Consider the following 26,248-nt stretch of genomic DNA (forward strand, 5'->3'; position numbering starts at 1 on the left):
TCTCTCTCTCTCTCTCTCTCTTTCTTCTTCTTCTTCTTCTTCTTCTTCTTCTTCTTCTTCCTCCTCCTCCTCCTCCTCTTCCTCTTCCTCCTCTGCTCCCTACCTCTCTGGCTCATGCTCAGCTAGCTTTCTCATATAGTCCAAGTTCACCTCCCTCGGAATGGCGATACCCACAGTGGATTTGGGCTCTTCCACATCTTTCACCAATAAAGACAATCCCTCACAGATAATATGATCTAGCCAATCCTTCAATTGAAACTCCTTCAGATGATTCTGAGCTGTGTCAAAGTGACAGCTAAGCATAAGTTGGTCCATGGTTCTCCCTGGTAACATCTATTACACAATCACACAAAATTGTATATGTAGACATTTGTTGTGTAATATTGAGTCGATTTTAGACTGTGTGATTAATTCTTTAGTTATTTTTTGTTAAAAGTCACTGTCTTCTTTCCTGTTCTATTGCTGTGAAGAGATACCATGACTTAAGTAACTATAAAACAAAACATTTATTTGAAGACTTGCTTACAGTTTCCGATGCTTAGTCTAATATCATTGTGGCAGGAAGTAGGCATTCATGGTGCTAGAGCAGTAGCTGAGAGCTTTACATCCAGATCCATAGGCATCAGGCAGAAAGAATTGGGTAGAGGGAAAGAGAGAGGCAGAGACAGAGAAGGAGACAGAGGGGGAGGGGAGAGGGAAAGAGAGAGAGAGAGAGACAGAGAGAGACAGAGACAAAGAGACAGACTATGTATCTTAGGGTTTCTGTTTCTGTGAAGAGATGTCATGACCAAGGCAACTCTTATAAAGGAAAACATTTGTGACAATGGGCTGGCTTACAGTTCAGACATTTAGCCCAGTGTCATCATGGCAGGAAGCATGGCATCTTACAAGCAAACATGGTGCTGGAGAAATAACTGAGAATTCTGTATCTGGATCAGCAGGCAGAAGGAAGAGAAAATGACATTGGGCCTGGCTTGAGCATTTGAAACCTCAAAAGCCACCCCTAGTGACATACTTCCTCCAACAAGTCAATACCTCCTAATAGTGCCACTCTCTATAAATTTGTGGTGGACATTTTCATGTAAACCATCATACTGGGCCTGGCATGAACTTTTTAAATCTCAAAGCCCACCTCAAGTGACACATCACCTCCAATAAAGACATGCATATTCACTCCAACAAAACCACACCTAATCCTTCCAACCAGTTCATCAACTGGGGACTAAGCATGCGAGCATATGAGGGCATTCTCATTCAAACTACCAAAGCCACAGACCCTTATATTGGTCTTGGCTGTTTAACTGAAAATAGAGAAAGCTAAAATTGAACCTGTGGACTTGCACAAGGTGGTTCGTTGGCTCTAAAATGTGAGCACCAAAAGGACATACTCCTGTGTTTCATGTTTTCACTGCTCTTCTGAAGTTTTCCCATGACACATTGTTGCTGCAAGAGTCATGCTCAGATCCCAAAGAAAAAGAGGTGGAATGGTGGGAAAGCTTACATTGTTGTCTGTGATGGACTCTGATTGGCCTGCTTAGAATACTAGCCTTAAACCAGATCACTGTGACTGAAGGTGAGTGAGGTGCTTAGGTTGACAGAAATGAGCTCAGCTTGCATCCAGTGTTTTGCCCTCAACCAATCTCTGAGGCCAGGATAGAGAGCTCTTGTAAGAAGATAGCAGCTTCCCCCCATGTTCATAATACAGAGAATTAGATGAGTGCCATTCTAAAAAAGTGTTGCAATAGGCAGTAGCTGGTAGCTAGACTTGCACATGTCTCCACACAGCTCAGCTGCCCTCATCCTCTCTTTCTTGGCTTAGGAAAGAAACTGGCTTGACTAGAAGTAGTGAACTGGTTGATGCATTATCCAAACACCTGCCATTGCTATGAAACATGAGGAAATTGTACCTACATTTTGTGATCTTAATGTTGTTGTCTCCCAAATTCCCAAGTTGAAACCTACACTCCTTATGAGCATTGAGGTGGGTAAGTGTTGATTATCCCATGATAGCCTGATAGGTTTGATGCTTGTGACAGCTATTTTCTGTGTCACTGTGGTCAAAACACTCAACAGAAACAACTCAAGGAAGGAAATGTTTATTTCATCTTAGAATTTTAGAAACTTCAGTCTGTAATGGCCAGGTCCATCCTCAAGACATCAGTGGCACCAGGACTGTGTGCCAGAGGCAGCTTTTAATCTCACAGTAGACAGACAACAAAGCAAAGCAGGACCAGAGACTGGGTACCACTTTCAACACTCACCCACATCCTCCACTGAGACCCCATGTCCTAGAGCTTCCATATCCTCCCCAACAGTGTCAGTTTCAGAATTAGCACATAAAGCAAGCCTGTGGTGGACATTTCAGGTTCAGACCACAATGCTCTGGTGAGAGAGATTCATAGGATCCTGCTTGCCTCTTCTTCCCCACAAAGAGAGAGAGGTAAAATGGTATCTATGAAGAACAGGTCTCCATCAGACATCAGATCTGCCACTGCCTTCTTCTTGATCTTTTCTCAGCCTCCAGAGCTGTAAACAACGAAGTTGACTGTTTACAAATTACCCTGTCTAAGGCAGGCATTTGTTACACAGTCCAGAGAGCCTGTTTTCTTATGCTTTTCCAGTCTTATTGCACGCTGGTTGGGTTCCTGTGCTGGCGCAGGGTGCTTGTTCCTGTGTGTGCAGCTGCTAGGATGGTGGGGGTCAACCTCTTGAGAAAGGGAACACATTGTTACTGGAACGCCAGTGAAAGTATCTTCAGCCCCTGGGTGCCCATTTCAGGGGGCCACACATTTTTAGAACCACATCAAATATTGTCATGTTGTGGGGCCATTACTTCATTTTGTCATTAAACATCTTTTTCTTGGTTTTATCCCTTAGTTTCTTTTAAAACCAAGATAAGATGTTTCTGGTTTTCTCAAGGTTCTTTTGATGAAATATTTCTAATTTATATTTGTATTTCTCTTGTAGCCTGGGGAGCATTTTTATGTGCACAGAGTCTTCTTTTGTAATCTTATCCAAGACAAACTTCTGATTCTTCTTTTTCAAAAAGTCACTACTAAGAAAAATAAAACTTAAAAGCTAGCTTACCAAAATGTTACGGAAGAAATATATGGTCTCAGGAAAAGGCACCCTGCTCTAGAATCTTTAAAATGTCTTAGTAAAGGGTCGGGTGATTGATATCTTTGTGGACTGTGTAGTCTCTTCTATGATCACTCAACTTAATCGTTCTAGTTTGGATGTAGCCATGGACCAGAAACAAATGAGTAGGCAGGACTGGTTTTCATTAAAACTTTATTTACAAAAGCAGATGGTGGGCCAGATTTCAGCTGACCCCAGTTCTCAAGCATTTCCTGCTCTTTAACTATCCGGGGAAAATTACAGTTCAAAACTTTAAGGTGGATGGGTGACATTTTTATCCCATTTCATGGGTACAGTGGTTTGAATGAAAATGGCCACCATGGGCTCATAGGAAGTGGCACTGTTAAGAGATATGACCTTGTTGAAGTACGTGTTGATACAGGAAGTGTGTTGCTGGTGGACTTTGAGATTTCAAATGCTCAAGCCAGGCCTAGTGTATCTCTCCGTGATGTTTGAGGAGCCAGATATAGAACTCTAAGAAACCTCTCTGGCACCATGTCTGCCTTTGTGCTGCCATGCTTCCCACCATGATGACAATGTAAGCCAGCCCCAATTAAATGTCTTCCTTATAAGGGCTGGTGTCTTATAAGGTCATGGTGTCTCTTCACAGCAATAAAACCTAACTAAGATAATGAGGCAGAAAAACTGAACACTAAAGAGTTGAGAATGAGACTCGCCATGATCTTTGGGGTTTAAGATGAAGAGTGGTAAGGATAGTCTAATGATTCAGTGATTGTGTAGCATAGCACTCATCCTAAGCTGAGATATTATACACACGTGTGTGTGTATATGTATACATATATGTGTGTGTATATATGTATACTTAGATTTGCATATGCATATATTATGCATATGGAGACACATGCATATGTAAACACATACACACATGCATAGACACAAATACTCTTATGCAAACACATTTGTGTATACACATGTGTACATACATACAAGTACACTTATATATCTATAGGTACATACATACACACAGATACGTATAAATGCATACATACATATATACACATAGGCATATACAAAACATACATGGCTATATACACATGAACTCATATATATATATATATATACACATACACACAAATATATAAACATTTGCATATCCACATGTGTACACACATGCAAATAATCCACACATGTACATAAGCACAAATATATATGTACATATATATATATATATATATATACATGCATTATGTACCAATATGTAAATATGTATGTGCATATAGATCCACAACAGCCTTACACCATATGAAAAATCTTGAGATAACTTAAATCTTCAAAAGTAAATTCTCCATGCAAAATATTATTATTGAGCCATGAAAATGAGATTTAGTTTATGCTAAGTGACATGAAGTGGGAAAGTATACCATGAAACCTCAGCTAATTGAAATAAAGAGCAAATATGTAGAGAAAAGCATTGACAGCAGTCCGCCTGCATGGAGAGTGTTTTTTCTCCATAGAGGATTGTCTGGGACTTTACTCGATGGGCATATGGGTATGGGTGTGTGTGTGGGGGGGTGTAGAACAATGTTTTATAGTGATCATGTTACTTAAAGAACAGAAAAGCACCTCAGGAGAAAAATACTCATCTAAGTTCATATAGTTCTCAGCCCAAGACAGAGATCTTCATATTCTGAGGCTGGCTTCGTGTCCTGTTCCCCAGGGCAGGGCTTTGGTCTAGCACCAGATCAGAGGCCTTTGGAGATGCACCCTGCTTTGGCTTTCTGGTCCCTTTGGCTGTATACTCTAGGCGCTCACAAAGTACTGCCTAGAACCTGCCAGCACTTTGAACTCTAGCCCCCTCAGTGGACCCCCTCATGAAAGTCAGATCTTCTTCTCATAACCATATAAAGTAGGGATATGTGATCCTATTTTCCAGTCAAAGAAACTGAGACATAGAGAGAGTAAACACCCTGTTCAAACTTCCATAGCTGCCTTGTAGAGGAGCTATGTCTTGGATCCTTCTGCCCCACTCCTTTTGAAATAGCCTGCCCCACTGTTCTCACTCACCCTAACTCTCCTTTGTATAACAGATCCAGAAAGATACTTGTTTCCCGATGTACTGGAAAATGCTTGGGGCTCCTATGGCAAAGGCAGCTGTTGAGTGACTTGTGCACTCCTGGATTAGGTGACAAGATACCAGGGTCACAGAGGGGTTCCTCATGTCTGTACTAGGAAATGGATGCCTTTTTGACTAGATGCTCACAGAATTCAAAGAACAGGAAAACAGCATATATTAGTATTCTATAGTTATCATGTTACTTACAGAACAGAAAAGCATCTCAGAAGAAAAATACTAGTCTAAGTTTACATAGCTCTCAGCTTGAGACCAAGCTCTTTATATTCTGAGGCTGACTTGATGTCATGTCTCCCAGAGAAGCTAGGGAGGTTGGCGATGGCATCTCTGTGACAAAAGTGGCTAACAGAAGCAACTTCCTAGAGGAAGGGCTTATGTTACTTCACAGTTTGAGGCTATCATGAAGGGAAATCATGGTGAGGCTCATGGTGACATAAACATATGGCCAAGCTTCTTACACAATGGCCAGACAGACCAGTAAGCAGAGAGTCAGACCTGAAGCAAGGTTGGGCAGTAACCCTTAAGACTGGTCTCCAGTGACCTACGTTCCATGTCCCAAAGATTTCATAAGGTTCCCAGACAGCACTGACAGCTGGAGAGCAAGTGTTCCAACACAAAAGCCTATGGAGGACATTTCACATTCAAATCATGACAATGGAGGATCAGGCTGAGAGTGGTAACAGGCTGGGAAGCTGTGGCCCAGTGATGATAGGAGGAGGACCAGGCTGAAAGTGGTAACTAACAGGCTGGGAAGCTGTGGCCCAGTGATGATATGGACATGTTTCACGTGCAGAAACAATAGATGTGATGTCAAGCGAGAGGCTCCCTGGAGGAGACCAGCAGGCTTGGGATGGAGGGGAATGAGTCCTGAGTGAGGGATGTTAAGCACCCAGCTATACCACTCCTGGTCACATACCCAGAAGATGCAGCAACATGTAATAAGGGCACATGCTCCACCATGTTCATAGACTTATTTATAATAGCCAGGAGCTGGAAAGAACCCAGATGTCCCTCAACAGAGGAATGGATACAGAAAATGTGGTACATTTACACAATGTAGTACTACCCAGCTATTAAAAACAATGACTTCATGAAATTCTTAGGCAAATGGATGGAACTAGAAAATATCATCCTGAGTGAGGTAACCCAATCACAAAAGAACACACATGGTATGCACTTACTGATAAGTGGATATTAGCCCCAAAGCTCCAAGTACTCTAGATACAATTGACACTCAAGAAGAAGGAAGACCAAAGTGCTTCAGTCCTTCTTAGAAGGAAAATAAAATACTCACAGGAGCAAATATGGAGATAAAGTGTAGAGCAGAGACTGAAGGAAAGGCCATCCAGAGACTGTCTCACCTGGGGATTCATCCCATACACAGTTACCAAACCCAGACACTATTGTGGATGCCAAGAAGTGCATGCTGACAGGAACCTGAAATAGATGTCTCCTCAGAGCCTTACAAATACAGAGGTGAATGCTCACAGCCAACCATTGGACTGAGTGTAGGGTCCCCAGTAGAGGAGTTAGAGAAAGGACTGAAGGAGCTGAAGGGATTTGCAACCCCATAGGAAGAACAACAATATCAACCAGCCAGACCCCAGAGCTCCGAGGGGCTAAGCCATCAACCAAGGAGTACACATGGCTCCAGCTGCATATGTAGCAGAGGATGGCCTTGTCAGGCATCAGTGGGAGGAGAAATCCTAGGTCCTATGAAGGCCCGATAGATGCCCCAGTGTAGGGGAATCGAGGACAGGGAGGTGGGAGTGGGTGGGTGAGTGGAGGAACACCATCATAGAATCAGGGGGAGGAAGGATTGGATAGGGGGTTTCTGGGAGGTGGGAAAATGGGGGAAGGGGATAACATTTGAAACGTAAATAAAGGAACTATCCAATAAAAATAAAAATATAAAAAAGGAAATGGACACTGAGATCCCAGGGCATGCTGGCAGATTTTGAAGAGAGGAGAAAGAAAGGGAGTGATCTTCCAGATTCTAAGTAAAAGAGGAATGGTTTGGGATATGGCTCAGTAGTCGAGTGCTTGCCAAGCGTGTGCAAAATCCTGCACTCTGTCCCCAGCATCTCTAAAACAAAGAAAACATTGAAGGAAGAAGGATGTCTTACTGGAAGGCTTCAATAACAGAGGGATGGCAGGTAGGCACAGCAGATGCAAAGGCAAAATAGGCAGCGTCTGTGTGTGGAAGCAAGAGCTTCCTGTCCCGGGTGGGATACTATTGCTTGGAAGGCAAGACATCAGCTTGGTTCTTACTGAGGCATTGACTGAGGGAATGTGTGTAAAGAACTGAGTGTTCACAGGTCAGCTTATTCCAGAGGGATGCATTTATAGGGCACCAGGAAGACCTTATGGGAAGGAGAGAAAGGGGCATAGAACAAGCATGAAGAAAATAGGAGATGACTTAGAAGTCCAGCCTAACAAACCATGATGGAAGGTGGAAGGTAGGATGAGCCAGAGACACAAGTGTGAGAGAACAAGTCTCCCCACTTTGGACCAGGGATGTTGCTCAGCACTAGACTGTCTGACTAGCATGGCTAGCATGAGGAAGGCTGTGTGTTCAGTCCCGTGAACTTTAAGAAAACACATTATTCTGTCCACACAGAGGAGGATGGGGGTAGAGAAGGGAAGACCTTGGCACTGGCCTGGACTGACTGATGGATGCCAGGTATCTACTGACATGCAGACCATCCAACCCTAAGGCTTCATGGGTCAAAGTTAAACATCAGAATGGTCTCATGGGTATTCATTCTGAAATCCCATTTCGATCCAGCCCATTGGTTCACAATGGGATTCAGGGCCCAATGCCGGGATGGCCACCTGCCTTCACGCATCTCCACTGCTGATATATTTGCCAGATCCAGCTCATACACCCCCTTTCAGAAATACACCTACAAGACAGTCAAGCATGCTTGCATTCCTGAATAGCCTAGAGAGGGAGCTCACTGGGCTCAAGGAAACCTGAGAAGCATGTGGAGAAACAAACGTTGGGGCAGTTGTCTCTGAGGGTCCCCACAGCAGATCACAGGAGATGTGTTTGTTCATTTCCTCATGTTGCGCCATGAGCTGACTTCGCAGCTGGGATTTATTTTCAGAGCACTTTGGAATTTGACAGACCCTCCTGCCTCCTGCTTCACAGCTGAAACCTTTTGCCATTTGGTTGATGATAAAGCAAGTGATGGTTTACACTAAAAGGGCTGTAAAAGATGCTGTCTGTGAATGAGACAGACAGGTGTCAAAACCAGAATAGCAGACAGCACAGTCAGCAGAGCTCCGGATCTGCTCTGCAAGGTCACTGGCAACTCTCAAGTTCAGTGTCGCCTCCAGGGGGCATTGAAGTCTGTGTGCACACACCCTGCTTAGAGGTGCCCCTCAAAGGGCCTGGTGTCGATTTAAAGCATGCACCTTACAGAGCTGTGCTCCACATCTGTAGAGAAGGCTGCCAGGTCCAAGAGTACTGCAGGAGTGAGGAGAGCAAGCTGGTAGGCCCAGTCCAGAGCCATACTTGCCAAACCATCCTAAAATGATGCTAGAGAGCCAGCTCAGGAAAGCACAGCATGCCTCCGGAGTGTGACCCAGGGAGGTGGCTGCCTGGCATATTTGTTGTCCTTTATGTCCTTCCTTCATTAGCACAGCAAACCCAAACAGAGGGCAGGAGAAAGTATTTCACTGTTCTTCTCTTTCTAGTGAGAGGGTCTCACTTAACTGATTCAAAGGAGGGGGCTCTCGGCCATGTTCTTGTGCCCTGTGTCCTTCACTAGCATTTGTCTATTTGTAAGTCTGTCCTGTCAAGTCCTATTCCATTTCTTTCTATTTGGTTCCATTTGCTCCACCCACCCCATGTGCTTAGGTCAGTGCTGTTAGTTTGTGGTCACTGAGGTAACAAGTGGATGTCATGATGAAACTCAAAGAGTCAGTCAAGGAAAGGGGCAGCTCAGGGCCAAGGGAGCAGCCAGGAGCACCCTGGGCGCCATGTATTGCGCTGGATAGCCAGGCCCCAGGCAGAGCCGAAGAGGGTCATGAGGTGAGCAGAGGTCAGACTGGATGCTTTCATACTGGGATAAGGGATGTGGACTTTTGGAGACCACTAGTGGGGAGCAAGAGTGATTTTCAAGAAACAGTGTGACTGTTTAAGTCTACCATGCTGACTGTATATCACTCCACTTTACTTCGCTCTCACTGAACCTAGGCTGGCAGCTATCAAGTCCTAGCAACCCTCCTGCCACCATTCCCCAGTGCCCCTGGTGTTACAAACATATGTACCCGTGCCTAGCCATTTTACATGGGTGCTGAGGTCTGGGCTTGGGGTCTCATGCTTGCACAGTAAGTACTTGTTCCCACTGCCATCTCTCCAGTCCCTCATGCTCTTCAGTGGAGGATTTCAACAATTGACTGGTGGAGTGAAGACCATGGTGAAAGGGCAGCTTTGGAAGAATGACACATTTTATTTGCAGCCATGAATGATAATGTCTATGATGCCTAGAAACAACTGGACGCATTGACGCTTCTAAGAGGAGTCTGACTACATGGGGCTTGTCAAATATCTTCAAGGCTATGGTGAAGGCTGGGAGAACCACGCAGTAGAGTTCTACAGTGAGGAAAGAGATAGAAATGAATCTGACTCCAACAAAGAAAACCAGAAACTTAGAATCAAGGATAGGGTGAGGACTAATTGGGTGGAAGATTACTAAGAATTAACACTGGAGTAAAGAGAATTCTTGTTATACCCACTTACCAGAGTTCATACTGAATATAGGCCACAGTGATAAGATATCAGGGGAAGTCAGATACTAAGGGTGAGCGTTTTGCCCAATAGTGTTACTCAGTTTCCCACTACTGTGATAAAATACCTGGCATCGTCACTAAAGATAAGATGTTGGTTTTGGCTTGGGGCTTTGGAGGTTCCAGTCAGAGAATGGTGGTCTGAATCATGCTTTTGACCTCTAATGGGGTGCTAGATGGCATTGGGGAGGAGGCAGGGCAGAGCATACTGCCTAACTCACAAGATAGGTCATACAAGAGCCCATGCTCCCATAGTTGTCAGAGGCGCATCCCCACTGACCTAAGGACCATCTACAATGCCCCACCTTATAAAATTTCACCGTATTCAGTAATGCCATTCTGGGGACCAACTCATGCAAACTTATAACATTGACTTATCTTAAAATGTCTTTCTAAAACTGTATGCTTTGGACCAGAAGAGGAAGCCAAAAGCTGAGCCCAGCTTAACAGGGGACTCAGAGGAGCCACCATAGAGTTTTGGTTTAAAGGGAATGTCTTTGTCCTCGAGAGATGGGTGTTAAAATGTCTTCAGTATGTTAGAGGTAATACGAGAAGAAAAGATGTCACCAAAGACCTCTCAAAAGAAATGGGAAAGAGAAGCTCCAAGGCCCAACACCAAGAGAGGGTAAGGGCTGAGGACAAGGAGCCACTTCTACAAATGAGGAGCTAGCTGGAAGTCTTGGTGTCCCATAGCAAAAATATTATCAGGGTCTGTTGGGAACTAAGGAGGTGTAGGGAAAAGAGGGGGGAGGGAGGAGCCCATGTCCGGCCAGAGTTCCTCCTATGCTCTGGGCAAGTGGACATGGGAGGGCTGCCAGATGCTTTCCACTCAGCCCCGGGTGGGCATCGGGGCAACCCCCAATACCAGAGGACCTAGGGTGACACCCTTGGCCCCGGGGATATGGGAGAGAGGGCAGAGGGAGAGAGGTTCCCACGCAGGCAAGAGTCCTTAGTGTGGGCCTTGACTGGAGCACAGGAAGTCCTTCCATCAGATGATTAGAAATGGCTCATTAGAAGAAAGCCTATCCCATTGCCCATGCACAGCAGGCCTTGATGAACAGAGACAGTCTATGGTTTTAGAGCTTTATTATAGAAAGGCAGGGAGAAAGGAGAGAAGGTAGAAAGAGAAAGAGACCAGCCATGACCAAGAGGAGAGAAGGGGAAAAAGGAGAGAAAGGAGAAAGGCTAGAGTAAGAGAGAGAGAGCAAGAGGGAGAGAGAGTAAGAGAATGAGAGGAGAGCATGAAGAGAGAAGAGAGGAGAGGATGAGGAGAAAGAGAAGAGAGTGAGGTGGGGCCAAGCAGCCCCTCTTATGATGAGCTGTTATCTTACTGTTGCTACGTAACTGGGGAGGAGTGTAGCCTGAAGGTCAGAAGCTTGGGATATTGTCTACATGACTACTAACCACATACTTCTCCTGTGAGGGCTGTGGGGGCAGTAACTTCGACAGGAGCCTTGAGTCCAGGAGACATAAGGGAACTCCTTCCATCCCATGTAGGTGAATTATCACCATTAGGTTTTACCGGGGTTCAGACCTCAACTTGACTGGAGACCAGACTGTCTGTGAATAGCACATTGCCCCACAAGGGTCATGTTGAAGAGTGGGACAAGGAAGAAAGTGACCAAAACATGTTGTTTGCAACTGGCACAGAGATTTCCCTGTAGCCTGCACCGGATGATATCCGTGGGACTGTGGTAGGTAATGGCAGGTTGCAGGGTCCAGTACTGGGAGGAGGCCAAGTAATGGACCACGAGTGTTGATAGGACAATCTGCCCGCAGATGAAGAGAAGATAGGACTTCTGGGTCACTGAAGGTTTCCATTTGCTCTCTTCTTTCTAACAAAAGAGTCGTGATGTTGTTTATATCCTGGAGGCTGTAGATAGTAGAGATTGGAGACATTGGGGATAGCTGAGTAGGAAGGAATCAATAGAGAGAACAAAATGTTGCTGGTCTCAGAGACAGACACAGAGATTCTAAAATACATCTTCCTCTAAAATGAGAGTAAGATGGCTGAGTGAAGCCCAGTAGGCAGAAGATAGGCCAAGCACACAGTAGGGAGGGAGAAGAACATAGACAATATCTAGCTTCCTGGCTCAGGTTTCATTTTCTGATGACACTCAGGCTGGTGTGCAGAGCCTGTTTGGGAAGGAGCTGGTGAGCTGCCTTGTAGCTGCACAGTAAACTGCCAGAGATGGAGCTCTGCCAGGCAGAGGACTTGGAGTGGCTGCTCAACAGAAGAGAAGACGTTAGGTCACTGACATCCAGAGGTGACCTCTAAGACTTCCACATGAATAAAACTGCACAAAGGATTTATATAGAGAATGACAAGGAAAGGTGGATGAGATAGAGCCACTATGATGAGCGGGAAAGGACAGCAAAAGAGCAGAGGGTGCCAGAAAGGAGTGACAAGCCTGGGTTTTAGGGGAGGGGTGCTGTTTGATTTTTAAGACAGAATCTCCCTATACACCACTAACTTGCCTGGAACTCACTATATAGACCAGGCTGGCCTTAACACTCCAAGATCCACCTGCCTCTGCCTTCTGAGTGTTGGCATTAAAGGTAGTGCCACCATGCCTGGCTTAGCAGGATGTGTTTTGTTTTGTTTTGTTTTGTTTTGTTTTGTTTTGTTTTGTTTTGTTTTGTTGGAGATCTATGTATAATTTGCAAATTTCAGCAAAGCAGCCAGATCAAATAAAGGAAAGATGTGTTTTTGGATTCAGCAATGGGAAAGATGTCGGTGACCTTGGCAGAGGCTGTTTTCATGGGCTGGGGGAGGAGGTGACCAAACTAGAGTGACTTAAGGCACAGGCCCAACAATAGAGCTGACAAGTAGAGATTGCACTGAGAAAAACAAGGTCTTGTGAACCGTATGGATTCCATTTCTCTGTGAGTTTCTGCCAAAGAACACTGGGGGTGCCAAGAAATTAGCCTGGCTTGTTCTGGCTTGGCAGAGATTTGGAGCTCTGCCCCTTCCTCCCCAGCCCTAATCTCAGGCTCACACTACTGTGCTTCTCTCTCCTTCAGGCCGCATCCTGGACCTGAAGACTGGGACAGTGAAGAAAGAGGGACAGCAGTCATCCATGCGCATGTGTATGGGCTCTCGGCGCTCCTTCATCTGTAGGATGAGGTTTGTGGGTTAGCAGAGGCCCAGGCCAGGGGGCTACACTCTACCTGGTGCTCTTCAGACAAGAAGTATACCCCAGTACTTGATCCAGCATGAGAACACTGCCTCCTGCCCTTTTAGTGACTCACCATTTCCCACCATTCCATTTCACACCTTTGTGTAGCATATTACCCTTTTCTCTCTTTCTCATTCTTTAGATTTTTGGTTTTGTTTTTAATGTAGCCTCAACTGTCCTGGCACTTGCTATACGCACAAGGTTGGCCTTGAACTCACAAAGATTCTCTTGGGTGCTGAGATTAAGCGTGCACTACCACACCAACACACTTTTGTCCTTTTCTGGCGGGGGTGGCGGGTGGGGAGGCTGTACTGAGGATTGGACCTAGGACTGTGGCCCCCAGGCAAGTGTTCTGCCCCTGAGCTATTTTTTAGCCTTTGGCCTTTGGGGAGTGTAGGGTGGCTTGGAACTCCTGATACTCCACTTCTACCTCCTTGGTGCTGTGCATTGCACTAACTCTCCCCTTCTGCACCTCTTGATTGTTCTCCTGACTCCTTCAGGGCCTCTCACACACCTTGCCTCTCCAGAGTCTGCACTCCTCAACATGGTCTGTATTGAAACCACCAATCCCATTCTTAATCTTGTGTTTCCTGTAACGACTCACACCTGTTTAACTGGCCCTCAACATAATTGATTACATTTTTTATATTTTGTTTTGTGTTTTTGAGTCAGGGTCTCATGTGTCCCAGGCTGGCATCAAACTTATATAGCTGCAGCTGACTTTGAAGTTAGGATTTTCCTGCATCCACTTCCTAAGTGCTGAGATGACAAGTGTGGGCTGCCATGTCTGGTTTATAGGAGTTCAAATCCAGAACTCCCTTTATGTAGGCAAGCATGCTAGTGACTGGCTGAACCACATCCTGCACCTTGTAGCTTTGTATTTAAAATGTCAGTGGTTTGGCTTTGTAATTCAGTTGCATCATTCTAAGGATGGAGACTGGGATGTATACTTCTTTAACTTCCTTTTCTTTTTCTTTTTTTCTTTTCGAAATGACAACTTATATAGCCCAGGCTAGCCTCTAACTCTTTGTACCTCACCCCAACTTTCAACAGAATGTTTTGTATATAGTTATTACTTGAATTCTTGAAAGATTGGGTCCAGGACTCCTCACCGCCAGCAAATCTAAAAGAGAAAGAGGCAGAGAGACAAGGAGGGAGGGTAAGAGATTGTTCTGGTTCTTTTCAAAGAAAAACAAAGGTCATTGCAGTTTTTTGTACCATTGAGGTGATGGTAGGAATTGAGATATATAATCTACTTGCATATATATAATATGGCATGCAGCCAGTCACATGCAGGGTATAAAATAATGAGAGAGGTTAGATATAGGACTTCACTATGTCCTGTTCCCTTGGAGAAGTAGGTATCATCTCATTGCTAGGGTAGGAAAGATAGCTGGGAGTGTCTTTAGAGTGAAGGGGAATGGTCATTCTTTCTAGACTAAGGTGCCAAACAGATAACTAAATGGAAAGATAAGGAGCCATTTGGCTGTGTAACTCTGAAACCCAGAGGAGAAGCTAGGGCTGAAGATGGACTCAAGGATGGATATTAGGGTGGCAACTGGGCTGATAGGACAATCATTTTAAGTGACAGGACATCAGAGGACAGCACATGGGGCCCTACTTCACCAATAGCAGAAAACTGAAGTGAGCATCCAGGCAGGTGGGAGAAAACCAGAGAGGGCTAAGGAAGAATTTGAAATGTCACTGCTGAGTCCCAGAGGTAAGATCTGAGGCTTCAAGAATGCTCCTTAGAGGGAGAAGTGGGAGAAGCTGGAGCTGCAGGTGGGCGAGCAAGGTAGACTCAGTCCCCTCTGCCCAGCCTGCCCTGGCATGTGTTCTTCCCTGGGCTGTCTTCAAACATCTCTCCTAACCGGTGTGGGTTTCTGCATCTATCTTGGTTCAGCAGCATTGCCTGTACCATCAGCCTTTCCTCCTTCCCTTAAAGCTGTATGGTCCCACTGAGCTGCCCATCCCAGACAGGCACAGCAGAGCCACTGGCTACTGTCACTCTTACTGAGTTGTCTGCTACGTGAAGTGACTTAGCATTGCACATCTTGTGGATACAATAAAGTTCTAAAGAGAAAATGCTTTAAAATTGATTCAAAATTCTTTTTTAGAATAGCACGTTATAACAAATTCTATTCATCATGGCAGGAGAGATAGCTGTGTTACAAAAAAAAAAAAGGGTCTAGCAAGGTAGTATGTGTATGTGTAATCCCTGTGATAGGAAGGTGGACACAGGCAGATTTCTGGGGCTGGCTGTCTACTGGGCAAATCCTAGGTGAGAGACTATGTCTCTAAAAACAAGTGAATGGCACTTGAGGAAGAATAGCTAAGATTGTCTACTTGCCTTCACACAGACATGTGTGTATATCTGAACAGATGTGCCTGCATACATGTGTATACACAGACAGACACATAGACACACCCAAAGAGACAGAGACAAAGAGAGGGGAACTCTACAATGATATGTAGCAAAGAGTGACCTATATTCGTTATCCTAAGTGGGTCTTCAAAACCCTAGTTTACAAAACATCACTTTACGGTCTAGTGAGAGAGCTGTTAGTTCCCCCTGCTTCTGCTCCTCTCCAGACTGACTGCTGGAGCTCTACCTGAAAGCCCCAGTGAAACTCCTTCAGCTGCCTCAGGTGACAAGATGGCACTGGAATGGCAATGCATAAGTGGTCTCTGAGTTAGGATGGAGTCTCACTGGCTGCCTGCTGTGTTGCAATGAGCTGGACAGACATAGGACTCCTGGGCACAGCATCCAGCCAGAAAGAGCACATTGTCTGCTGATCAGTCACAGAAGGGTCCTCCCATCCTAGCTTGGCAGCGAGTTAGTGATATAAGCCCAAGTGATATCAATTCTTAATTACTCCCTCCCAGCCAATCCCATGAGTTAATTGCTTGGAGACATCATGCACAGCACACCACTTCAATTAGCAGCTTTAAAGTGCCACTGTCATCACCCATAATCCCCATCTCTCCAAGCCCAGGTACCTCCAGAGAATGTCCTCATAGTTGCTCAATGGCAAATGAGCCCCATGCTACCAGGGCTGGCTTGAGAGCTGTATAGCACGTTGTTCCGCTTGGAACATGACACCATCAACAAAGCAACACTGTTTCCTCAGGATACTGGGCATGGACTGCCAGAAAGGGACAGAGGGCCCTGTTGGCATCCCTGAGTGACAAAGTCACAGATCGATCCTGCTGTGAAAACCACTCCAATGTTGGCAGCCTCCCAAGGTCTCAAAGCATAATTGGCTTTTGTGTGTGTGTGCATGTTGTAAATGAAGACATCCAGGCTGGCACTTGTCATGTAGTTGGGAAATGGAAATGCACTTAGCAAATGGGCATGCCAAGTGGTGTCCAGAACCTGGGATTCTGAGAGAGTCCATGAGAAGTAATCAGAGAGGTTCTACCATTGTGGAGAGTGTTTCATCCTCTGGTCCCCAGAGAGTGGCCCCCAGATAGACCTTATTTTATGCCTATGGTCCCTTTGCTCCACTCTCTTTTGCAATCAGTGGCCTTCCAGCTATGTAGTTTGTTCCTAGAGCCAGCTGTGTAGTTTGTTCCTGGTTCCAGTGATGGGGGAGGGTATCCACAGTATGATGCTCAAGCCTGGGAAGATGCTACTGTTCAAACAACATCTGCTTTAAATTAGTGTCTCTGCTCAGGCCTGAAGAGACACTGCAGCCGTCATCACCCTCCTCCTCTCCACAAAGCCACCGGTTCCACCAAAATGATCTGTGAGACCAAGGATGGCTAGGCTTCTTTGGTCTTTCTGTAAGCCTCTGGTACTAAGATGGGCTGTGAAATGATTCTCATGCATGCAAAAAACTGGCCAAACTCTCCTTCTAATGGCAACTACAAGTCAAGATGAGGCAAGCCCACTTCTGCCCTTTGGAAGGATAATAGCCATGGGACTTCCCTGAGTAAACTTAGGACAATTGAGAACTATCTACATGATAGCAAGATGTAGGGGAGTAGAAAGTAAGGGTAGGAAAGAAATTCCATAAGTGCTGGTCCTAGGTAATTTTTGTAGCACTTTTCTTTTGACAGCAGTATGTGTGGCAGGCAGGAGCAGCAATAGGGGGCATCCTTTAGTGTAAGGACTCTTGTGAAGACCTTGAGTATAAAGGATCCTTAGCCCTGCAAGTGTTAAAGCTCGTGGGCCATGCCAATGTAAGAGATTGAGAATCCTCAGCTCTTGACTGCAGCTGGCATTTCAGTTTCCAGGCCATCTAGGTATCACATTCTTCCACCTTTGATAACAGCTCCCAGGCCTGAGGTGCTAAAATTCTTGACCCTAAAGGTTTGACAAGTATGTAATTCTTCCTACAACCGGACCTACAGTTTCTCATCTCTGACTCTGCAGGCCTCTAGCCTGCTGCTATCAAGCAGCTGGTGACCCTGTCACCTATGCAGCTCAGCCTGCCAGTTGGCTTAGCTGTTGCTGGCACTGCTGCTCTGCTGCCTCGGCCTTCACCGATGCTCTCCGATCTCTGCCGTTTTCTGTGTGTTATTAGCGCAGGCCATAATAAAAAAAAAGTAATTAAGAAAATACAACTCCAGAAAAGCCTTTAACTGGGCTTAATGTGATATATAGCAAGAGAGGCAGCATAGAAGACTGTCTCACAACCAGCTAACAAAGTGGGCTAGAGAGTCTACTTATATAGCCAAGAAGTGTATTTGTATCAATTATAGCAAACCTTTCAAGCAAACGCGGGCTAGTCTTTGCCCCTGTCACAGACTTATCCCTTGCTTGGCAATCAGAAGAAGCATTCCCCTCCTGGCTTAGGTAGAAATTGTAGTAAGGTCATCTAGAGTTCACTAAGGCTTTTAACAGTTAAAAAATCCAGTAAGAACTATTTCAAATAACTGACTAGGAGTACACCATCAACAGTAGTTTTTACAAGGTGTCTATGAAGTGTTCAGAGCAGCGAGTGCTCACATAAGGGTAGTCTGACTGGCTGTATGACTAATACTCATTGTGCTCAAGACAGTCACAGATAGATGCAAGAAGTCCAGTGACCATGGGGGAGAAAGTAAAATCATATCCCCTCCATACCTCACCATCTTTATTTATAAGAAAGAGAACATCAGAAAGAATGTTTACCAATTAAAGAACTCCTCAATTCCATTGTCAATATGGCTCAGTCCGTCAAATGCTGGCCTTCTAAGCCAAGACCTGAGTTTGGTCCCCAGATTCCATGTGGAAAAGACTGGGTGTGGTGGCACACTTTAGTAGTTCTAGCACCAGAGATGCAAAACCAGGAGGGTCCCTGGGGCTCAGCCACCAGCCAGCCTCACTTGGTAAGCTGCAGACCAGTGAGATACATTATCCCAAAAGAAAAGATGAAATGATACCCGAGGTCATCCTCTGGCCTCCACATTTATAAGCATACACATGCACCTGCACCCACACACACATATGTGCACGTTCACACACTTGAACACACACACAAAGAATGTACACTAATAGTGGTTTGACCACTTGCTTTGGTGAGAGCTGCATTCCCCTTGTCTGTTTCAGCAGCATCTCATATTTCAGATATTTACTGCATTCGCTGGTTCTAATACATATGTTGACTCTTAGGTGTGGAAACGCTCCCTTGGACCACCTGCCTTTGAACAGAATAACCACCATGAGGAAAAGGTTCAGGTGGGCATTTCTCTCTATGATGTACTTGGGACTATGCTAGTAGATGGCTTATTAGCCCCACAGTGGGGAATAGTTCAGCTTGAATAGGACCAACAGAGTATATGTCAGGGTGACAGTACCCAGGGTGAGAACTGGGAGTTGGGTGACTTTGAAGCCCCATTGATAGAAAGGAGTCAGGATGATGGGAAATCAACCACTATGGAAACAAGGGAACAAGTAGCTTAGATACCAAAAGGGTCATCAGCATCTTGCCATGTTTCCATATAGTGAAGACAGCTTCATGTAAGTTCTCTTTCAGGAATGGCCTTGGCCCTGTGAAAGAAGGAGAAGCCCAGTATGCTGTGGTCCACTGCACAGGTTACATCAAGGCTTGGCCACCAGCAGGTAAGCAGAGCGCTGCTGATGTATTTCCAAGAAGGCAGATGCCTTCACCTCTGATGGTATAATTGGAGAAAGTGTGGGAAAGTATTGTCGTTTTTCTTTGTGGTTAGAATGTCATTTTTGATACCAGAGAAAACTGCCGCTATCTGAAATAGGTTTCCAAAAAAACCTTGATTCTTCAAGGGTGAGTGGAGCCTTTGCATCATCAACCTCAGAAATAATAATGTGGAGATTTGAAATGATAGTTACAGCCGTGTCGCCACAGATATGCGTATCAAAATCACATTGAGATAACAGATAAGAAGCATTGGCAAGGAAAAAGAGAACTGAACCATCTTGCTGGTGGGAATGTGAAATAGCATAGCTGCTTGGAAAAACACTTGCAAAATGTTAAGCATGCAGATACTGTATGACTTCACAGTTTGACTCCTGAATATCAATCCAAAAGAACTGAAGACCTAGATCTACAAAGAAATGTGAATATAAATGTTTATGCATAATGGACAAAGAGTTAAAGCAACCCAAATATACATTAAGTGATGGATAGATGAATATAAATGTCATGTAACCATACAGGGAATAGTAAAGCACCAAAATTTAGCTATGTGGCATAGTAATTCCACAAACCAAAGAGCACAAATCCTATGGCCATAATGCAGTTAAAGAATATAGAGCAATAGCCAGACTAGTGCTTGGAAGAAATAAAAATAATTTACAGTATGCTGCCCATTGGCAGGCAAGCGAAAATAGAAACTGTAAGATAAAGTGGCTTGAGTTTCATATTGTAGCTTTGCCTCTGCTGGGCAGTGAGCTGTGGATTACGTTCGGAATGGATTGCATTTTTGCCTTGGAGGGGGCTATACAAGACCCCTCCCTGACTAGGAGTCTACAATGATCTTTCCTTCACTGGCTGACACTGCCTGCTTCATAGCTAGAGTGATGCTCTGCTGCTCATTGCCCACCTCTGACCTGGCATGTTGACTTTCATCTGTACTGTAAGAGGTCTGGAAGTAAAACAATTTCTCGATACTGTCTAGGTTTTCAAAGAATGAAGCCTCTATGTCCACAAATACCATTAGCACCTTACTGCAATTCTGAAATGCTTTGCATTATCATAACAGTAATGACTGTTGTGTTTACTATGTCCGACATAATTACAACAATCATAACAGTGCTGTGGAATATCCAGAGTCTGAACACCTGCAAGTCAAAACTCAGCAATCTAAACACCCCACATTGACTTTTTGTGCATGTATGCACACAGGTAGATAGATAGATAGATAGATAGATAGATAGATAGATAGATAGATAGATAGATAGATAGATAGAGATATGCATGAGCACAGCCTGTCAGTACAATGTATATAAATGTCCTTAAAGGTATTTTTTTCCTACTTAAAATATGATCTTGGTCTTTGTTGGATTACTATCACAAAATATTACAGACTAGGTTATTTACAATGAAAATAAATGTTTTTCTTAGTTATAAGGATGGTGACTTCAGGGCTAAGGGGCTGCATTTGACAAGGGTCTTCTTGGTGTGTGTCATATTGTGGCAGAGGGTGTCTTCTGGGGAGAGAAGTGACACCCAGCTGGCACCTGTGAGTTTAGATGTCTCTTATTTATTTATTTATTTATTTATTTATTTATTTATTTATTTATTTATCGAGACAGGGTCTCACTATACATTCCCACTGGCCTGGAACTCACAACGTAGACCAGGCTGATCTTAAAATCCACTTGCTTCTGCCTCCCACATGCCTGGATTAAAGGAGTGTGCCAACACACATAGCTTCTCTCTCTTAGGAAGTCACTAACATCATCATTAGGTCCCCGTGGGATCTGATTTAACCCTCATTTCCTTCAAAAAGTTCCGTCTACAAATGCCATCAACATGTGAAGTTGGGGTCTCGGGTTTCTAATGCATGAACTTTTGGCAACACTTTTCTTTTTTCTTTCCTTCCTTCTTTGTGTGTGTGTGTATGTGTGTGTGTGTGTGTGTGTTAATGTACACACGCAGTGTACATGTTGTGCCTGCATAGGTCAGATCCCCTGGGAGTAGAGTTACAGAAGGTGTGAACTACCATGTTGGGAATCCACTGCAGGTTCTCTGAATGTTCATCCGACATTCTTAATCACTAAATCATCCTCTCTAACCCTCTAAGATAAATCTTTAAACCATAGGAAGTATAATTTACAAACTACCAGTATGCTGTTTACCAAAGGACAGAGATTCTGAAGGCATCCAGCCCTCAACTTAGGAGATCCACACATAGTTCTAACAGTGCTGCCGAACCAGTCAGAAGCAGTTCAGTGATAGCATGGGGATTTTGTAAGTGGCAAGGCATGGGAACATCAGACAGTGCTTGAGAAAGTAGCTTTGTAGTAGGAGATTGTTCAATGAGATGAAAATAAGAACAAAAAATTTGGAGAAGGACTGGCAGCAGTGTCTCCATTATCCAGTGTGTGTAATGGTCTATGTATGGCCATTGTTGAGCAACAACCGCAGGGCTACAAACTCCAGGCCCATCTTTCTTGAACTGCTCAGATAAATATCTCACTGTAGAGGTGATCATAGGAAAGTGTTATCTTTGGAGACAGATGAGTCCCTATGCCAGCTGAGGTTAGGAAAATTTGCCCTGAAATATGCCCATACCCACACTACATCAGTACTCCAAAGCCATCTGGAGATCCATGCCAAGAGGATGCCTTGATTCCTACTGAATCTTTCTTCACTTAAGTTACTCAATTATTCTTACTATACAGGGTGTAAATTCCTCTTCTGCTTCCAGACTCAATATTATGCCCTTCTGCCCCTTTATTGGGGCTCCAGACCCATGATCTCACATGAGTAATGACATGAGTGTGATAAAACTCACCCGGCCCCTGCGGGCAGGGAGAAAAGATGCCGTGGCCCAAAAGGCAGGCAGTGGCTGCACCCAGAGGGTGAGTTCCTCTGGAGCTGCATGTGTCTCAAGACTGTTGGTGTTAACTTATTTGAGGCAGTAGGACTTATTCTTTGCCTTAAATACTGGCCTATGAAACTGCCACATAAGGAATGGTTGGAGAAGCCAGGGTGTTTCACTTAGAGAAAATGAGACATGATTTCTGTCTGCAAGTATTTGAGGGGGTGTCATATGAAGGAGGAATTAGTCTCAGGGTAGTTCCAGAAGGCACAAGTTGGAGCAAAAGAGGAAAGTTACAAAAAAGAGAAGTGAGTCAGGGGCATGCGAGGGCATTAAAGATACAACAGACACATTAAGCTACGGAAAAAGACAGTTTTCACAGTTAACCAGAACCGCACGTTGAAAAAAATCGATACCACTCTCTCTTACATTATAATGGACCAAAGAGCAAAAAGGCAAATGAAAAGTAAAGGCAATATGCTTTTTGCACTGCTGTTAGGAATGTAAACTAATGCAAAGCTTGAGTAGACTGAGCAGTGTGTATCAAACATCTGACAGTATGTGGCTTATGATCCAGCACTCAGATTGGTGGAAATTTATTCTGACAAATTAACTAGAGATATCTGTATATTGTGTTCTTAATCACATTTAATGACTGTGAAAGATCCAAATGAATCTGAATGCCACTGGTAGAGAACTAGATAAAATAAATGTGGAAACTCCATATACCAGCACATTGGACAGACATTAATGGGCTTTTGTGCTATTCAAGAATTTGAGAACAAAATAAAGTGTAAACAACTGTTTTTAAATGACCACAAGACCTATACATCTCATTTTTAAAATTATAAATGAATAAAGCATACATGTGTGTTAAAACTGGTATATTAACCATTTATTTCTGACTATGGATTGTTGGAACATTTTCTTTTCTGTTCATGTCCACATTTTCCCCATGTTTTACCTGATTTTAATAATAAAAGAAAATGATGTTTTGAGACATCAATCTGAACCTTCAAAGATGGTATTCGAAATGATCAGATTATATGGTTTACAGAGAGCTTGAAAGTACATCATCGTCTGCTTTTTGAGTCTGCTCTTGTACAGGGTGTTTCTGTGAAGACACAGGTTCTAGAGAAGTCCATCGTCCTATATCATTACTCATGCATGCATGCAGGGGACTTAGTTGCCTTGCTGCTTTGTTCTGTGGCTGCAGGGACTGTTTCCTTTATTAATAACTGCATTCTTAGCACATATAATTCTAATTCTGGATCACTGTTCATAGCCTACAAGATCCAAGGGTGGATGCTGGGCTCATCTTCTCACACCCATCTATCATTCAGACTTAGCAAACATTGTATTTTTGAAGGCTGGACGAGTGGGTGCATGGATAGATGGGATGGATGAGTGGGAGGGTGGTGGAAAAAGAAATGCTCTTGAAATGAAAAATGGTGAGTCTAGAAGGGTGCCTGTGTGAAGCCAGTTCTTGCTAGAGTTTCTAAGTTTAAGAAAGTCAGTTTTGTGGAACTCTTTTGAGATGGCTAGTGGCAGAGACAGTTGTGTGGCTTGGATGAGTGGTAAACTGAAGTTATGACTCTCTTACCCCTTCCTAAGGTCATAGAGTTGGGGTACTGGGGTAGCAAACATCTCACTGTAAGGACTATCAGACGCCTTATAAATTTATAGTGCTGGCCCTGCTTGCTCACATGCTCTGCAATTATAAACAATGACTAAGTTATGGAAATGAAGATTTGTGGCAGCTAACTAAAATGTGAAAAATGAAAAGCCAACCTCAAAGAGAGAGAGAGAGAGAGAGAGAGAGAGAGAGAAGAGAGAAGAGAAGAGAAGAGAAGAGAAGAGAAGAGAAGGGAAGGAGGGAGGGAGGGAGGGAGGGAGGGAGGGAAGGAAGGAAGGAAGGAAGGAAGGGAGGAAGGGAGGAAGGAAGGAAGGAAGGAAGGAAGGAAGGAAGGAAGGAAGGAAGGAAGGAAAGAAGGAAAGAAGGAAAGAAGGAAAGAAGGAAAGAAGGAAAGAAGGAAAGAAGGAAAGAAGGAAAGAAGGAAAGAAGGAAAGAAGGAAAGAAGGAAGGAAAAAGAAAAGATTAGCAGCCAAGGTGGATTTTGCAATGCAAACCAGAGCTTTATGGACAGACTCCTTGACAGTGCACTTAGGCTGAATCTTTTTCTTCCCACCTGTTTATGGTATAGAAACCTCACACTAGATTCTGGTGTATTCTTGAAGCCCTTTCTGTAACATAGTAGCCTTCCTAACTAGCTTGACAACATCTTACACTATATTAGTTTAGTATTTGGAGTGGGACTAACAGGCATTAAGTTAGTTCCCTGTCTCATCACACAGTTGTTTAATTAGTCAGTAACTACTCATGACAGGGTACATTTTATACATTGGAGGTGTATTCAGAAGCTGAGGAACACTACATTTCTAGAAGTGTGACTTATTTCCACCCAGCGTCACTACCAAGCACCTTGCCTTTCATAGAGGCATCTTTGAGCAAATGTCATTTCTAAAGTGGAGGTGTGGCTTACCACCTAATACACCATGTAGAATGCCTGGTTACCTGGCAGAATGTTGGCACAAGAGAGCCAAGGCCTGACCCAGGGTATAGAGTTTGAATTCAGGACATATGGCTTATCCCTGGAACAATCTAGATCGTGAAAGCATTTGGAACTTTCTTCACTGGTGAGGTGGGTGTCTCTTTTCTCACTTTGTTGCTAACTTTCAGTAAGCCATGGCCACAGCATGCCACAGGCTTGAGGTTATTTTGCAGTTCTGGCCAGAAGCCTCTGGGGTCAGGCCAGTGCTCAGACTTCAGCCGACAGCTTGGCTCTGCCATGAGCTCATCTCCAACAGTTCTGGGTTTCTGGCAGTTTGCTTCTTGAGTGTGGTTTGTTTTTCTACCGTGTGAAAGTCTCCAAAAATCGCTTGCTGGTATTGAGGCCACTAAGTCATAAACCATGACTGCACCCCTCTGCTTCCTAGCCACCCTACACTGCCCATATGTGGCATGCTCAGGATCTCTCCAGAATCAAAAGCCACCACATTAGCTTTTGAGATGGGGAATAACTATCACCATCCTCTGGTTTCTCATTCTCAGGCAGGATGAAAAGCCTCTTCCCATTCCTTCTATAGATGGTTTCTGAGCTCCACTACAGACAAGCTTTGTGAGGTCCTGGGGATCCTGAGGTGAGGCTGACATGGTGCCTGCTTACAGAGCTGTAGAAGGGACAAACTTCCAAGTCAGCCGCAAAGCCTCAAGTCATAACCAAGGCACAAATTCAAATGTTGGGTTGTGTCAAGGCAAGCTTGTCTAGCCTACATGCCAGTCTGGCGAGCAGAGATAGAGAGTAGAACTGGGATGAAACATAGGGTAACGGGAAAGACTTTGCTAGATAAAAACGCATTGCAAGCAAGGAAAAAACATAGGTAGCAGAGGTTTGAACAGTAGCACCTGTCATTGGGAACACTTGGAGAGCTACACTCAGTGGAAAGCCCTTGACCTTATTTATTTATTTAGTCTTCACAAAAACCCTAATGATATGCAGACACAGTTATTTTCTAGTTTCTAGATACCTAAAGACAGCATTGTGAAGCAGTTGTCCCAGCACATCTGGCTAGTAAAAAGCTTAAGGTTGGACCATACACTTGGACATCTTGGTACATTCGCTGTACTCAGCCTTCTCCATGCAGTAAGGAGATACTAGCTGCGGGTGGGAGGGTGGGTGAAGCACAGGGATAGCATCAGATCTTGGGGCTATCTTAGTTAGGATTTTTTGGCAATGAACAGACACCATGACCATTGAAGCTCTTATTAATGAAAACATTTAATTCGGATTGTTCAGAGGTTTAGTCCATTATGGCAGGAAGCATAGTGGTGTGCTGGCAGAGACTGTGCTGAAGGAGAAGCTGAGAGGTCTACATCTTGAACTATAGGAAGCAAGAAGAGACAGTCACACTACACTGGCTTGAGCATCTGAGACCCACCCCCAGTGACATACCTATTCCAAGAAGGCTCCTAATATTGACAATCCCTATGGACCTGTGGGGGACGTTTTTATTCAAACCACCACAGGTC

The 26,248-nt window shown here is 44.3% G+C and overlaps 1 protein-coding gene across 7 annotated transcripts in view; it reads left to right on the forward strand.

Annotated features, from left to right (window-relative positions):
• The window catches only part of Arnt2 (aryl hydrocarbon receptor nuclear translocator 2), a 157,474-nt gene that overhangs the window by 80,746 nt on the left and 50,480 nt on the right, over positions 1-26,248 (forward strand). For all 7 annotated transcript variants that reach the window (XM_029479466.2, XM_085841584.1, XM_029479467.2 and 4 more), the window contains 3 exons: positions 13,052-13,154; positions 18,806-18,871; positions 19,170-19,255. In XM_029479466.2, coding sequence (XP_029335326.1) covers positions 13,052-13,154; positions 18,806-18,871; positions 19,170-19,255 — 255 coding nt within the window. The remainder of the gene's footprint in view (positions 1-13,051; positions 13,155-18,805; positions 18,872-19,169; positions 19,256-26,248) is intronic.

The sequence above is a fragment of the Mus caroli genome, unplaced genomic scaffold, assembly GCF_978045245.1.
Source record: "Mus caroli unplaced genomic scaffold, Mus_caroli_1 scaffold_8, whole genome shotgun sequence".
Lineage (NCBI taxonomy): Eukaryota > Metazoa > Chordata > Mammalia > Rodentia > Muridae > Mus > Mus caroli.